The 14,858-nt window shown below is 31.7% G+C and overlaps 1 protein-coding gene across 1 annotated transcript in view; it reads right to left on the bottom strand.

The window, feature by feature from the left end:
* Nucleotides 1-503: 503 nt before the first annotated feature.
* LOC127738198 (cytoglobin-1-like) overlaps nucleotides 504-14,858 on the bottom strand; it is a 56,389-nt gene continuing 42,034 nt past the window's right edge. The window contains exons 2-3 of the mRNA XM_052249353.1: nucleotides 12,583-12,814; nucleotides 504-1,447 (exon numbers count right to left, since the gene is read on the bottom strand). Coding sequence (XP_052105313.1) covers nucleotides 1,229-1,447; nucleotides 12,583-12,814 — 451 coding nt within the window. The 3' untranslated portion in view covers nucleotides 504-1,228. The remainder of the gene's footprint in view (nucleotides 1,448-12,582; nucleotides 12,815-14,858) is intronic.

The following is a 14,858-nucleotide window of genomic DNA, read 5'->3' as shown; positions in this document are numbered from 1 at the left end:
AGTGGTCCCCGTTGTGTTGCTCATGATAAAAATATGTTGCATTCTGGGATGTAGAAAGCAAGGAAAGGAGGACTGGATCGTGGCTACGACAGAAAAAGCAAAACTGCATAAACGTCACTGAGGTCAAGACTGAACTATATGCATTTATAGAGACTAGGTGAGGGATACATCTCTAATTGTGTTTAGCTTATTTATTTTAACTGTAGCATCAGGGTTAAATTTGGTATAAAAATATAGTCTCCCAGACTTTTCCTACTAGGCAATTAAATCAATCCTAAAGTAGAGACTTCATTTTGATGTGTGGGTAATTCATAGATACACCAAGTAGGAATGGGGACGGAATCTAGTATCCATATACAGCATACACTCTTATATATATCGTGACAGTAAAAATCCCAGTCTTCATCCGATCTTTACAAAGCTTATATATCGGATTTATTGTTGATTTGTTCTCGTCCTAAATGTGCATGAAATATTTGCAAAAGACATTCAGAAAACAACAATTCATCAATCGATATTATTATTTAAGTATGCGATAAATTAGGTGAGCATTATTACATTTGATATCATATACATTTTGTACCTCAAAAAGATTTTATCATGATGCAGTCATGCAAAATAATGATGAAAGTGTTATTCAATAAAAACTACACAATGAAAAGTTAATTAAACATATATGTGTTATGACAATCTATCTATCATATTGAAATGAGTGAAAGACATCACAATCTAGCTTAAACAAATCTTAGAAAATCTTTTAAACATTCGTAGAACTCCTCTTCGTGAAATGTTTTCCAGCGGAGTCAAAACTGAATCGTGGATAACAAATTGAAATACAGCTTATCATATTACAGGGAAAAGGCAAATTTTGTTATGATATTTCCCGTGTATTTACAGATACAACACAATATTTTAAATCCTGTATAATTCATCTATTATGTTCCCGTACTTTTTAGAGTAAAGAGCTTTTCTAATACAATTTTTAAAAGTGATATAGTAGACCGTACAATTGTATGCGGTGAAATACATAAATAATGACAAATATCTTACAGCACTATATATAATGTGTTTATAATTTATTGCTTAAATCACATCCAACGGATATAAATTATCTGTACATTTACCTCAATTATTTACACAATTTAAATAAGGCATTTCTTTTACATCTCCTTTATGCATAATCTGAGGCTTTTTTCCTGAAAAAAAAACCTTGAGCAGATTAGAACCATTAGCTTTCTGCTGCTTTTACCAAAGACCTATCGTTTTCTTTCACTTCTATTTCCTGACCATTGTCTAGTTTAATTTGCAGAGACGTGTCATCCGTGTATCCTTCTACAAGGCTGTCTAGAACAAAATCGATGGTAATAGTATATACAGTTGCCATGTAGTCTGTATATCTATCTCCCAACGTTATCTTTACTGCCTCAAGGAATGGCTGTTTTATTTTCTGTAAAAAAAGTTATTTGATCAGTTCTTCATTTTTTTAGCAGAATATACAACAGCTACTATATATATATATATAGTTATCCTTCGTTGTTTACTATAAAATATTCAATACTAGTATCATATTTTTTGTCGTTTAATAAGTTTGGCTTAAGGTCATGCGATCATACAGAAAAGATCTGCCACTAATTTTTGCTTGATCTTTTGACGCTAAGTTAATCTTCAAATATACAAAGAAAAAATATATATATCATAATCAAAATCTCTCAAATTGAGGTAAATAAAACATATATATGTATACAAGTAAATTTTATTGAATTCTAATTATAAAGCGTATGCATCCTAAATCATAAAATAGATATTACATGAAGATCAAATTGAGCGAAAATTGAGTTAACGCATTGTAGTTTTCGTAGCAGTTAAAGTTCAATAACTCTTAAACAGAATAGTCACGACCAAATAACAAAGTTTCAATTACGGGATAAAACAGACAAAATACCGTAGTTTAGTCAGAGTTATCCTTCGTTGTTTACTATCAAATATTCAAAACCAGCATGTTTATAAGTTTTGCCTTGAGGTAATACGAATATACGGAAAAGATATGCCACTAATTTTTGCTTGAACTTTTGACGCAGAGTCAATCTTCAACTATGCAAAGAAAATACACCTTCGTGACTTCTATTTCAAGGTATTTTAATTTAAATTTCGGCATATCAAAATTGACTTTGATAGCAAAACAAACAAAACGCAATACAGACAAATAAGAATGACCAACACGAAACAAAACAAAAACAAAAACCGCGAATACACTCAGGTGCTGCAGAAGGATAAGCAGCTCTTCCTCTATGAGTGACACCCGCCTTGTTGCTATTTGCAAGTAAAAATCAGACATTTTAAAAATAATTAAAGTGTGACTAATTCTACCCATCTATCACTAACTTTAGAAAGAGGACTAGTGTAAAGGATATAGAAGACAAGTGTATTATTCTATAGCACGAGGAGAGGGATTTAGATTATAAATACTCTAAAAGATCTTTGAAATGTTTTAGCATCCTCGTCTGAGTCACACCGCCCATAGACAAGGCAGTTTCAAAATACTCTGAAGCCTGGTTTTGATTGCAGATAAAAATACATGTAATTGTTAATTAAAACAGGTTTCGTGTGGAGCAATTGGCAGACTCACGAACTTAAAGTTGTTTGTATAAGAATACTTACCATTTATATGATTGATGGGAGGTCACAGAATTTGTTTTCAAGATACAGGTCGTGAAAAATTGACACATTTTGCATGGATTATTTATTAGTATATTGTTATATGAAAATAAAAAGAGAACGACAGAATTTTGACATTTGATATTAGAAGATGGCTCTGATAAAATGCTTATAGAACAAAAAAATTAGGGTAACTTTTTCTTGCAATAATACAAAATAGAAAAAAATATTACTGTTCATTCCTTTATGAAATTAAATTATCCGAGTTATTTTCCCTTAGTGGCTTATTTGTGTTTGGATCAATAAAATATGCTATATTTGTAAAAACAGACAAAATGATAGATACAAATTTATTGTATTTTCTCTATTGAGAGGAAAAGTCTTACAAATGGATTGCATCCCGGACTCTAAATTTGCCTATTCAATTAAAAATCTAATCAAGTCGTGTGTCTGCTATTTTTACGGACTAATAATGTTAAATTATTAAAATTTGATTTATTTGCAAAATTTCTTTAAATACCATTGACCTATTCAAAATTTAGATTTATTGTTTTGAACTTGCAAGATTGCCATTAATACATTTATAAGCAAAATCCATTAAAAAACATAAAGAACATCTTGACAAACAGTCATTTATATACAATTACATAAGAGAATATCTGAATAATTGCGATCTGTTTTATCGAAAAACGTTCGAATTTCAATTAAATTTTGCAATTTAAAATCAATTAAGGCCTGTTACACAATCCTGGATTTTATAACAATCAAATGTAAACAGAGGCACCTGTTTTTATTGGAATCAAAAGCACTACTTAGCTGATGATTGTCTCGGTTACTCTCATGTTCAGGATTTCAATTAATAGAGAGTTGTTGTTGGTGCTACATTTATTTTTGGTCGTCTTTGTCGAATTTATCTTTGTTTTTAAATCTTGCGCATTAGGTGCAGATACACATTACATAAAACTTTCATCATTTCTGAAAGGTTTAAACGTTGAGAAAGAAGACAGGATAGGAGTCTTCAGTAATTCTTATGAATTATAAAACAAATTAAACACAAAGACGACAAACAATAGAAACATAATTGATTAATTTAATCACTCAAAAAAACACGAGGGGAAAAAATAAATTCACGAAAGTTTGATGGTTACAAATTGTCAACGGACTGAGTTAAGGGTATATTACTCATCGACATACAGACAGTAATCTGTAATTTAATGAAAAGATATCGATATCGTATTTGGAATTCTTTCTCTAGGAAATGATTAATAAATCATACCATTAATTTCCGCCCTTTAATTTTCACGAACAGTATTGAAGATGTGAATAAGCCATTGAGTCTCTTATCACCCCTCAGTGTTCTAGGGTGTTAACACACATTTAGTTTTGAATTTATCGTTGTTCTTTTTGAAACGCTGGACCATTTTTCTAGATACTAGTACTCAATACTATATGCAGAAACAATATGAATACGAGGAAATTCAAAAACTTTGCGAAATATAAGGCAAATATTACAAATTACCCTCAATGGATTGAGTCCACGATAATCCGAATTATGCCCTGTGATATAGAAATCCCTTCTCTTATACTGGGAAATAAACCAAATAAAGAATTTCCCTGTCATTCATACATGTATATTTCCATTTGTGTTGAATAATAGCTTACGTGGCAGCACAACTACCCTCTATTATTATCATAATATACAGTTCCCCCTCTGTAGTTTCGTGTAGTCATAATAGGAAAAACTTAGCTAGCAGCTAGAATTTTTTCCTTGATATGAACGAAATAAAAAAATCATGTTGTTTTAAATGTTCGGTCAAATCGGACAAACAGTTTAAATCGAAAAATGAAATTGAAATTTAAAAAAAATTAATGTGACTCTGTTTTATACTTGTATATTGTACTTATTGTCACCATGCAATCAAAACTGAAAGAATATGTTCGTAATCACTGTTTTATTGCAGAATTTGAAAATATTAGCTTCAGTGTAAATAATCGATATGAAATAAAAATAACCGATTATAACCAAGAATTGTCTGGAAGGAATGATATGTACAGTTTGTAGTTTGCTTGCCTTAGACTATGGATCTGCCAAAGGGTGGTAATAAAATAGTTACAGCGGGGAAGGTGAAATTGTTAAATGTCAGACGATAAACAACAGTTCAATGGCCATGAGGCCAGGGAGGCAAAAATAAAAAAAGAGAGAGAATTGATCAAAATTGGACGAAAAGCTATCATACATACAGGAACGCAATATTCCTGACAGATCTTTATTTTAAATTTATAAAAATTTGTCAAGTAACTATTTCAAGGTTCCTCAAGTGGACAAAATGAAGACAAAAAAGTAAAGATGACTAAAACATTTGAAGGGTTTACTCTAGAATGATGCGTCCATGGATTTCAGAGATAAGTATACAGCCTACATTGCAAGTATCGCTATCGAGGTGGTCATGACCTAAAAACATCTAAATCAGTGTCACATGTAAACATTTTTTTTACAGACAGTAATTGCCAATTCCAAATTACAAGTAACATGTGTAATTGGGTCAGTGATACCCGCTGTAGTTGTAATCAGGAGATATTGAAGCGGAATTTATGACAAGGGAGTGATGGGCCTCTACTAAAATAATATGATATGTATATATTATACGTACCAAAATAGAATTCAGTAGGATCCAGAATCTTCCAAGTTTAAATTGGAATTCCAATACCTACTGGTAAAAATTGGAATTCTAATTTATACTAATTAAAATCCAGTAGAAATTGGAATTTCAATTCGTACTAGGAGGATTTTGGATGCTACTGAATTCCAGTTTGTACTGTTACATATACAACAAACAGTACGACAAGAACTACTTATTTCTAATATTGACCATGAACACCAAGATGATGTCCTGAATAACTATTTAACACTTCTTGATTTGCATAGAAGTGTTATCGTGTATCAGTAAAAAGTTCAGATTTTGGCAATTAAACCAGTAAAAGACAAGATAGTACAGCAATTCATGTTGCCAAACAAAAGCAGTGATAAGGTATCAATTTGATGACAGAAAAATAGACGCAATTAACATTTCATTCCAAATCCATAAATACAAAACATGAAAGTGTTACTGCATTTGGAAAAATTTGAGATAATGACACTTTCCTGTTCAAAACTAATTTGCTCAAAAGAACAAAAGAAAAGATAAAATATTTATTTACAACTTCTATGTAAATCAGATGTAATCGTCTTATATCTTCGGGGCTAACGCCCCTCAGATATGAGAATCTTACGTCTAATACATGTGACAAGTTGGATAGAGTTGTTGTCTAATATACACTACGATTATATTACTCAGGTAAAAAAGAAATGAAATGAATGAAACATTTAGCAATGTTTTTGACAAGTGTTTGATGATAATATACGACTTATTACACGAGTAATTCCTTATGGTTTAGTTCTGTCAGCTCTGCTGAGATATTACATAACAATATCGGCGCTACAAAACAACTAGTGTTACTGGAATAAATGAATATTGATTTTAACAACATCTATAACATCAATTTATCACGGGATATTTTTCAAACGTGTAAAACAGACAACACGTCGCGATATAAGATTTTAGAGAGGATTCTAAGACAAGTTTATATTAACTGTGCTGAATTCAATAGTAAAATCAATTCCTTTAAACTAAAACAAAAGCATCGTTAAGTCCTTTCTACCACTCTGTCTACACGAAAACCACATAAAGATTACAAATTGAATATTACGGAATATACTCAAAATAAACATCTGACAAAAAGAAGGCCGGATCTTATATTATCAAATCAAGACATTTAGTAAACACCCAGGTAGTTAAGTTTGCATATTTTTGTTTAGACTACAAGTGCGTTTATGACATTTATGCAAAACAGATTTCCGTATGAAAAGGAAACATAGCTTTTCTCATATAAAAATCAACAAAAGAAAAACACGAGATGAAGGTTTTTCAAAATCACACCATACAGTAATATGTTTTGGAGGTTTTCCTGTATTAAGTGGATGCTACAACACGTGCTGTACCTCAGTGCACTACAACACGTGCTGTACCTCAGTGCACTACAACACGTGCTGTACCTCAGTGCACTACAACACGTGCTGTACCTCAGTGCACGCACACATTTCTTTTCAGACAGTGAAACTACGAATGGTCTCATATTTTCTACATAAACGTAATTTTCTTTATGGCAATCATCGATTTTTATAACAAAAAATGGGGGAAATAACAACATTTTACTGCTGAACTACATGTACATGTCATTTGCTATTAAACAACAAGATTTTATATGCTGGGGTGTTTGCCTTAATTCGTAGATTTAAAAAAAAAATTCCGACACTTGGTTTTACTGCAATTACTGAGTAACAAACTAAAATCTATTACAAATCGGCTTTTCTGATTTGAGAACGAACGATTTATAATTAGAGTTAGAATGTGGGGTTAAATTGAATGGAAAGACAACCCATTTTCATGATATTTCAGGTATTCACGGCTTTTGTCAAAATACAATGAATGGTCTTAGTTTCCATCATGAGACTCAACTACCCGGGATGCAAAAATAAATGTGTTGGACAGAGAGAATAGATGTAGTAGTTACCACGGTGACGGATATGGGCTTGTTGGGTATGATCAGAAATAATGGAACGTACCCTTGTTGTTAGTTCCCAAACAGGATCATTTTGAAATAAAAAGTTTTTGACGACTTTTCCAAACAAAATCAAAACTACATTTAAGATATATCCGTACATTGTCTTTGCACACAAATTTAATTTTCAATCGCGTTCTTAATTTGCCTCAATGCAAAATTTACGAAAACCCTTAGAATTTGCAACATTTTTTCAACATTGTCTCACACAGCAATGTTTCTGACTCATTATAAATTATGACTTTTTTATTCCACTGTCAAAATCTTTCTAGTTCTTTTTCAATTACAAATTGAGTGAGAGGTCTCACATAGCAACCCAATCTCAGATGATATTAGTTTCAAATGTACTTTGTATAACAATCGTTTTGTCCAGCCCTCAACTAATTAATTAACGTATTTGCTGCAGTTAAATTAACTGCCAGTTTGCCGGCGATTTGCCAAACCATGTATGTTCAGACCCTCGGCACTTGCCACACCTGCTGATAGTTTTGTATGGTTAAAAATACAATTTATTTATTGCCAAAATAAAGATTATAGGTACATATTGATTTATGAAATATGGTGTTACTTATCGACTTATCAAGTTTATGATGAAAAACATTGATCCTAATAAATGTTACCGATATAATGTTACTGCTTATTTCAGTTTATAAATAAATGTACATTGTTTGTGAAATACAATCAATTATGACAATCGTGCTTTATCAGCTATCCGTGACGATATCGATATCAGTAACGGTTACAAAGGCTTTATTTAACACCTCATCAGTATTACGTCTTGTAATCAATATCAGTCACGGTTGCAAAGGCTTTATCAAACCCTTTATCTGTATGACGTCATGTAATCGATGTCAGTCACGGTTGCAAAGGATTTATCAAACCCATAATCTGTATAATTTCATGTAATCGATATCAGTCACGGTTGCAAAGGACTTATTAAACCCCTAATCTGTATTACGTCATGTAATCGATATATATCAGTCATGATTTCTTTTGTAATCAGTTTGATATATTTCTATACAGCAACAAACCCTTTTGGGTTCGGGAAAAATGGGCAATCCACTTCAGCTCGGAATGGAAACATTAATCCGATACCACTGCATGTTGGAAGCGTGCAACTTTCTCTGCGCGTAATATAATTCTTGCAATAACAATTTTGCAGCAAGCCAAAATTTACGTCCCTTTACGAACATGATATGTTTCCTGCAGTACATACTTAAATTGAATAGTTCAAGTTCTCGTAGTGAATATTCATGATTAGTTAGGGAGTGAAACAATCATAATTACGTCATCGAACTTCAAACATGTGTGACCAAGTGCGTACTGCTCTCCTCCCAAAGAACTATTGAAATAGATATCTTCATATATATACATTTCAATTTCGCAGTTTTTCTAGTCACTGCATGTATATGAGTACTGTGTGATTTTGAGGTTTTTTAGTAAAACATTTTATGAATGTCAATACATTAAGCTGTTTATTTTTTCTCTCTCGTTTCTTTTAACTATTAAAAACCTGTAAAACAACATTTAAAAGTATTTGAATATGAGTTTTAGAGGCCTGTATATTGAAATTATTTACAAATTCATTTAATAAAAAAATAGGCAAGACATTGCAGTATTTCAAATATTTTTTAAGAACTGTCTATACATATACAAGATGTTACGAAGTGTTCTATAAAATGTAATCGTTTGACTTTCTAATTTTCTGTTCTCTAGAACAAATTGGAAATCGTTGGACTGCAAATAAAGAAGGCTATCACAAAGATGACTGGTAACTTATCATATGTTAATTAATTGATAGTTACAAACCAGAAGATCTTCATAAAAAATGACTTCGTCTGGAGATATCTATCCTGCCAATGCACCTGATCTCACTAAATTCTAGGTCACGTAATCCCAAATGTCAAATAATCATATTTGTCATTTATCGTGTTCTCATTAGTCCTAATTGAATTTTGTTCCAAACCTTTCGTATTGAATCAAGGAAAAGAGTGCCCGAGATTTCTATATGGTGAATATGAGCGAGCGTATTATTATTACATAATGTACTTGTAGTAACTGTTATTTAATGCACTACTAATTAATGTACTAGTACTGTAACGACGTGTCAAAATTTATCCATGATTTATTTTCATCTAAATCTGATATTTATAAGACGTGTAAATATGACTTATTGATTGAACATATGTTAGCTGAGTGTAGAGACTGTTTAAAACAGAAGACATTATTTAGTGTTAGAGGTTTGTTCAATTTTCACATCCTCGTTTTCTCCTTTATTTGAATGAAAAAGTCAGCTCTGTCTGTTTTAGTTTTCCCTTGTTTAAAAGTACTTATCAAAGCGGTTATTCTTTTCAAGCACAACGTAGCCTCACTTTCAAATTCGATCTCTACGTTCCATTTACAACACACTCTCATAATACCTACCCGTGTAGTTTTAGAAAACTTATATAATGATTAAGAACTGTCGGGTTTTTTTTATCTTATCACAAAAAAGTGCTTATACATGTATCTACTGATTTCTATTTGCATTATAGGGAAAGGGTGATATTGAAAGCAAATGAAATTGATATTTTATAAATTTGATGCGTCCGCCTTTTATTATTTAACTTTAGTCAGGAACGTTCAAACCCCGAAATTGAAAGCCAAGAATGTATAAGTACTTGAATACTGTGAAGATGAATGTATAAGTACTTGAATACTGCCAAGATATATGGTCAAAAGAAACTAAAAACGAATGGCCAAACCAACAAAGCCTGTTTGACTTTGACCCTAGGTATCTTAATATTTTTTTTCAATTCATCAACAGAGAATTTAAGATAGGTATGTTTGTAAATCATGTCAGTTCCGATGCACTGACTACTGAGCTGATGATAACTTTGGACAGAAAAAGTCATAAAAAAAATGCAACCGCCATCGAGAATGCTGCGGAATGTAAATAACTGGCAAAACACTCGTATACCGAAAAGTAATTAAGCCAGGATAATATGAACTCCCATAAAAACTGCGAATGGAATCAAGTAGTCTAAAATCCTATCATGAGGCATTCGTCAATTTGTTTGCAATTTATAATACCAAGAGTTAACCTAATTGTAATTGTCGGAAATAGTCTTACTCATACCACATCTTCTTATATCTATTATGATTGGAGCTTTTTATGAAAAAATATGGTTTGAAACCTTTAAATTTTCTACCTTTAGGACTATGAAGCATATAACTGTATATAAAAATATCGAAGCAATAGAAATGGCAAAGATATATATTGATACATGTTTAATAACCCTTCAATAAGTTGACAAAATAATCAATATATATCTACATCGTTGAAAACAAAGGTTAATATTTCGATGCCAGAAAACAGTAATTGTTTGTATTTTAGCTTAGTTCTATATTCACAAAGATACATTAAGAAAATATCAAGATGCGTTGATGTGATCAGACGTTGCATATGTCCGTCTTGTTCCGTCTGACAAGATCAGATAATATTATTCAATCTGTTCATCAATAATAACTTATTATCTTAAAATGATTTCTATATAAACCAGCTCCAAAGAACAGAAATTAATTCTTTTGATAAAATCGTGATTGGTTAAATCATTTGCACATTACAGCGCAATGCTGGGTTCATGGTCAAATCGTATTGCCAAATCGTATTGCTGCTAAGCGGTGTGTACTATATATATATTTTTTTCTAGATGTAAAGGACGTTTCAAATTTGGACTTAATGTTTACACTTTGTCGTATCAGATCTAAAATCATATTTACAACTTAATCATATGCAATTTTTTTTTCTGTAAACTGTTTGTTTTCTGTGTCCTTACAAAAATATGTTTATCCGTGCATGTGGTCAGTGTGAAGATTTAAACAAATATTAGTCAAAATATTTTTTTTTCATCATCACAGTGCTTAATTATAACGCCAAAATGATATCAGTATTTATATGAAATGCGCAATTAAATAGGTACCGTTAATGCTATTACTACCACTGGTTTGATACCTTTGCTTGTGGACTGTTAGTCCCCGAGAATATCACCAGCCAGTAGTACTTTGGTAAACATACGGATATTGTTCTATTTAAATTTGTTGTTATTAAATTTCGAAATCATTTAAATTAAGAAATATATCTCCATCATACATAACTCTGATTTTTTGTACGGCTTTGACCTTACTTTTGATCCTTTTTGGTTTTGTCAGCTCATCAACGTTTGTATTAGGCTTTGGACTTTCAAATATTTTGGACTTGGGCATCACTGAAGAGACATTAATTGTCGAAATGCACATCTGGTGCATTACAATTGGTATCGTTAATGTTATTACATATTAGTTCATCAATTGTTTAGGATTTTGATGCATTTAAAAAATGCATGGAATTTTAGAGCAAATACAGAACCTTAGAAATGTTCCCCTTAGTTAAAGTTAAAGTTCATTGTTTTTTCCCGGTACAAGGGTTTTCCTCAACAGGTTTTTGGAGTCATTTTTTGGTGTTATTTTGGCTCCACAACATTTAAATGTTCTAATTTTCACAACATTAGGTTTTGAACACAGATTGCTCTTACATCAGATTGATTTCGGAGAGAAAGCTGATCTCATATAGACTTTCTATATGTGGATAGACGAACCTCTACGATTTCAAAAGCGATATTGTAAAACTGATTCTTCTTTAAGAAATACTTGAACCCCTAAAACGTGTTTTATCGCTAAAATTCCTCTAACTAATAATATATAATATTTTCTGAAGTTGAAAAAAAACAACTGTTTTCTTATGGACAAACAAATTAGAAACACGAGCTTTATGTGAACACAGGAATTTCATGTGAACAAGTAAAACATTTTTTATGTTGTAAGAAAACTAATGATGAAAAGTTGTGCTTCATTCTCCGTCAATGGAGGTGATAGATTCTGTTGAGTTTGAAGTTTGCAAGAACGTTTCCATAATCCTCAAAAACTAACAAGCTCTTACAACTGTCCTACAACTATAATAATAAATTATCACGGTGAGTTTGACAGGCAAGTACTCAGTATTTTAGCTATTTCAAAGACTATTTCAATATATTAGGTGAAAACGTGAGACGGGGCCAAATCATGATTGTGTCCCCACTTTTAAGAGTGGGGGCATTGAACCCTTTTCCTCTCAATCCTACTCCTTTGTGAATGATTACGACTTTTTCTTAGATTAAACCACATAATTATATTACACTATATAAATGGCCATTACTGAAAGGAAAGTTTTAACTTTGATTAATATATTTTGGAAAAATTGCATGTACTTACCTTAAAATTCTCTTTTTGAAAATCTGAAAATCGTTGATGTGAATTCCCTGTCCTATGAGCCAGATCCTTTATATAATCAAAATTATCAATGTTTGTAATCGTTTCGTCTAAAGTGGACATAACAAATGTAGCGTGTTTTTCTAATTCTTCATTTTCTCTCATCTCATCCTCAGTTTCTAGCTGCTTGAAATCTTTGAAAATTTTGATTAAATAGCTATTGTTTTTGAACAATCTGAAATGAACAAAAGAATAAAATATAGATGACATACAGTCAGAAATTTTAAACTTATTAGCATGTAAGTTCGTTTTATAAATAAAGCATACACGCCATAACATAATTTCAAACTTATAAACTGAAACATTGAACAGAAATCTGCCCATTTTACGGGAAGGAGGATCTTTGGTTGATCCCAAATTGTAGCACTCTATTGTGATTTATGCGTTATCAAAGCTGGTTAGAATTGGTACGGAGCTTTAAAAGAACATTAATTTGCTTTCAGCAAACATGGGAGAATGGAGGATGTTTTTACAACTCGAGGGACCTACGTAAAAGCGCTCTGAAATTTTGTCCAAACTGCTCCGTTATTCATTGAATTCGATTAAAAGTTTGTAAAAAGTAACATAACTTTATAGACAGTGTAAAGACAGTTGCTCATGTAGGCATTCTAGCCAGACAAGAAGATATAGTCTATATAAATGTACGAAAATGATAATTTAAGCAGCATGTTAGCCACGAAGCTTTATATTACACTATATATATGTAAGTGACATCTGCTAAAATATCAAAATCTCTAATCATCATAGCATATTGGCTGCATGCAACATATGGTTAATAATAACAGCTGTAACAAATACTTTCTTAAATATAACTGACAATGCAATGGCAAAAAACGAAAAAGCGATCAAAAGACAAACAGTATACACAAAACACAACATAGAAAAGTAAAGACTGAGCAACACGAACCCCACCAAACACCGGGGCTCATCTCATGTGTTCCGGAAGGGTGAGCAGATTCACATTCGATGAAAAGAGGACGGGTTTGTTGTAACGACGATTGGAACATATCCGTCGTCATCTGTGAAACAGCTATTCCATAACGGTCAACCAACAAGTGATGAAGTCCGTAAAATTTTCGGAAGGATAATTTCAACTTAATTCACAACTTCGAACTCTTGGTTTAATAGCTTCCCTTGTAAGCACCAATCCTCTATCAAGGAAATCATGATAGGAAATTCAAGCTCTGGAAGAGGCACAGTTGGGATCAGTTCGAACCTCTCTTTAGAACTGTTTATAAAAATCTGTCAAAATAACTGTTCGTAAAAATGTTCTTCTATAAAAAAAAACAAACTTTGGTATAACTGTACAAATCTGTTCTTTGATATATATAGAAGTGTCAGAAGTGTTTCTCATTCAAACCTTGTAATATAAATACAACTAATTGAGTGCGATATATGTTGTTGAAAAATATTATAAAACACAAATGCAGAGAAAGAAAAAATATCGAACTAAATGAGTTACAAAGAATATCGATACAATCTGTGTACTGGTGTACTGCCTTTACGTTTAGGCAAATATACACAGTTATTACCCTCATCGTCTTCGCTAGACGAGGGTTATGGATCGTTACCATTCCTCATAACAGAAGCGGGTCACATCGTAACCCATGGCTAGCGAAGATGGTTTTTGCATAAAACGCAAACAAGTACAATCACACAACTACAAGGGCAGTGCCGGACGTCTTCACTATTGGACTTAAACATGTTTTCAATATCACAAAGTCAAGACGTAGCGTTTGGTTAATTCTGTGGTTTTAAAGGTGAAAACTGTTAGCTTGGAAATCTGAGACAACTAATAGAATCTTAATTATTATATTTTATTTTGTGCATAATAACAATATGTTGTATAATAAGAAAAAAACCTGAAAATCTTAAACTTCAAAGTTATTCATGAATAACACTTTATATGCGAATATAATGTCAATTGAGGATTTTTAATGTGAACTTTATTGCACATTATTATATAACAGAAACCTGGACACTTTAGATTATTAGAAAACGATTTAAGTAATGCCAATATACCGCTTCGAAGAACACATCAACTGTTTTATTAGTGCTATATGAAATTTACCTAAAAGCTGCATTATGTAATTGCTATAGCCTGACTAAGAGAGAAAAGAGTTTTATTAACGAGAGTCGAAAATTGAAATACATGTACTACTAATATTCATAAGAGTAATGTAATTTAAAATACAATTAGATTTTTTTAATTTACTAGA

The sequence above is a fragment of the Mytilus californianus genome, unplaced genomic scaffold, assembly GCF_021869535.1.
Source record: "Mytilus californianus isolate M0D057914Y unplaced genomic scaffold, xbMytCali1.0.p SCAF_4, whole genome shotgun sequence".
Lineage (NCBI taxonomy): Eukaryota > Metazoa > Mollusca > Bivalvia > Mytilida > Mytilidae > Mytilus > Mytilus californianus.
The sequence above is the reverse complement of the archived record's forward strand: the minus strand, read 5'-3'. Positions and strand labels throughout refer to the sequence as shown.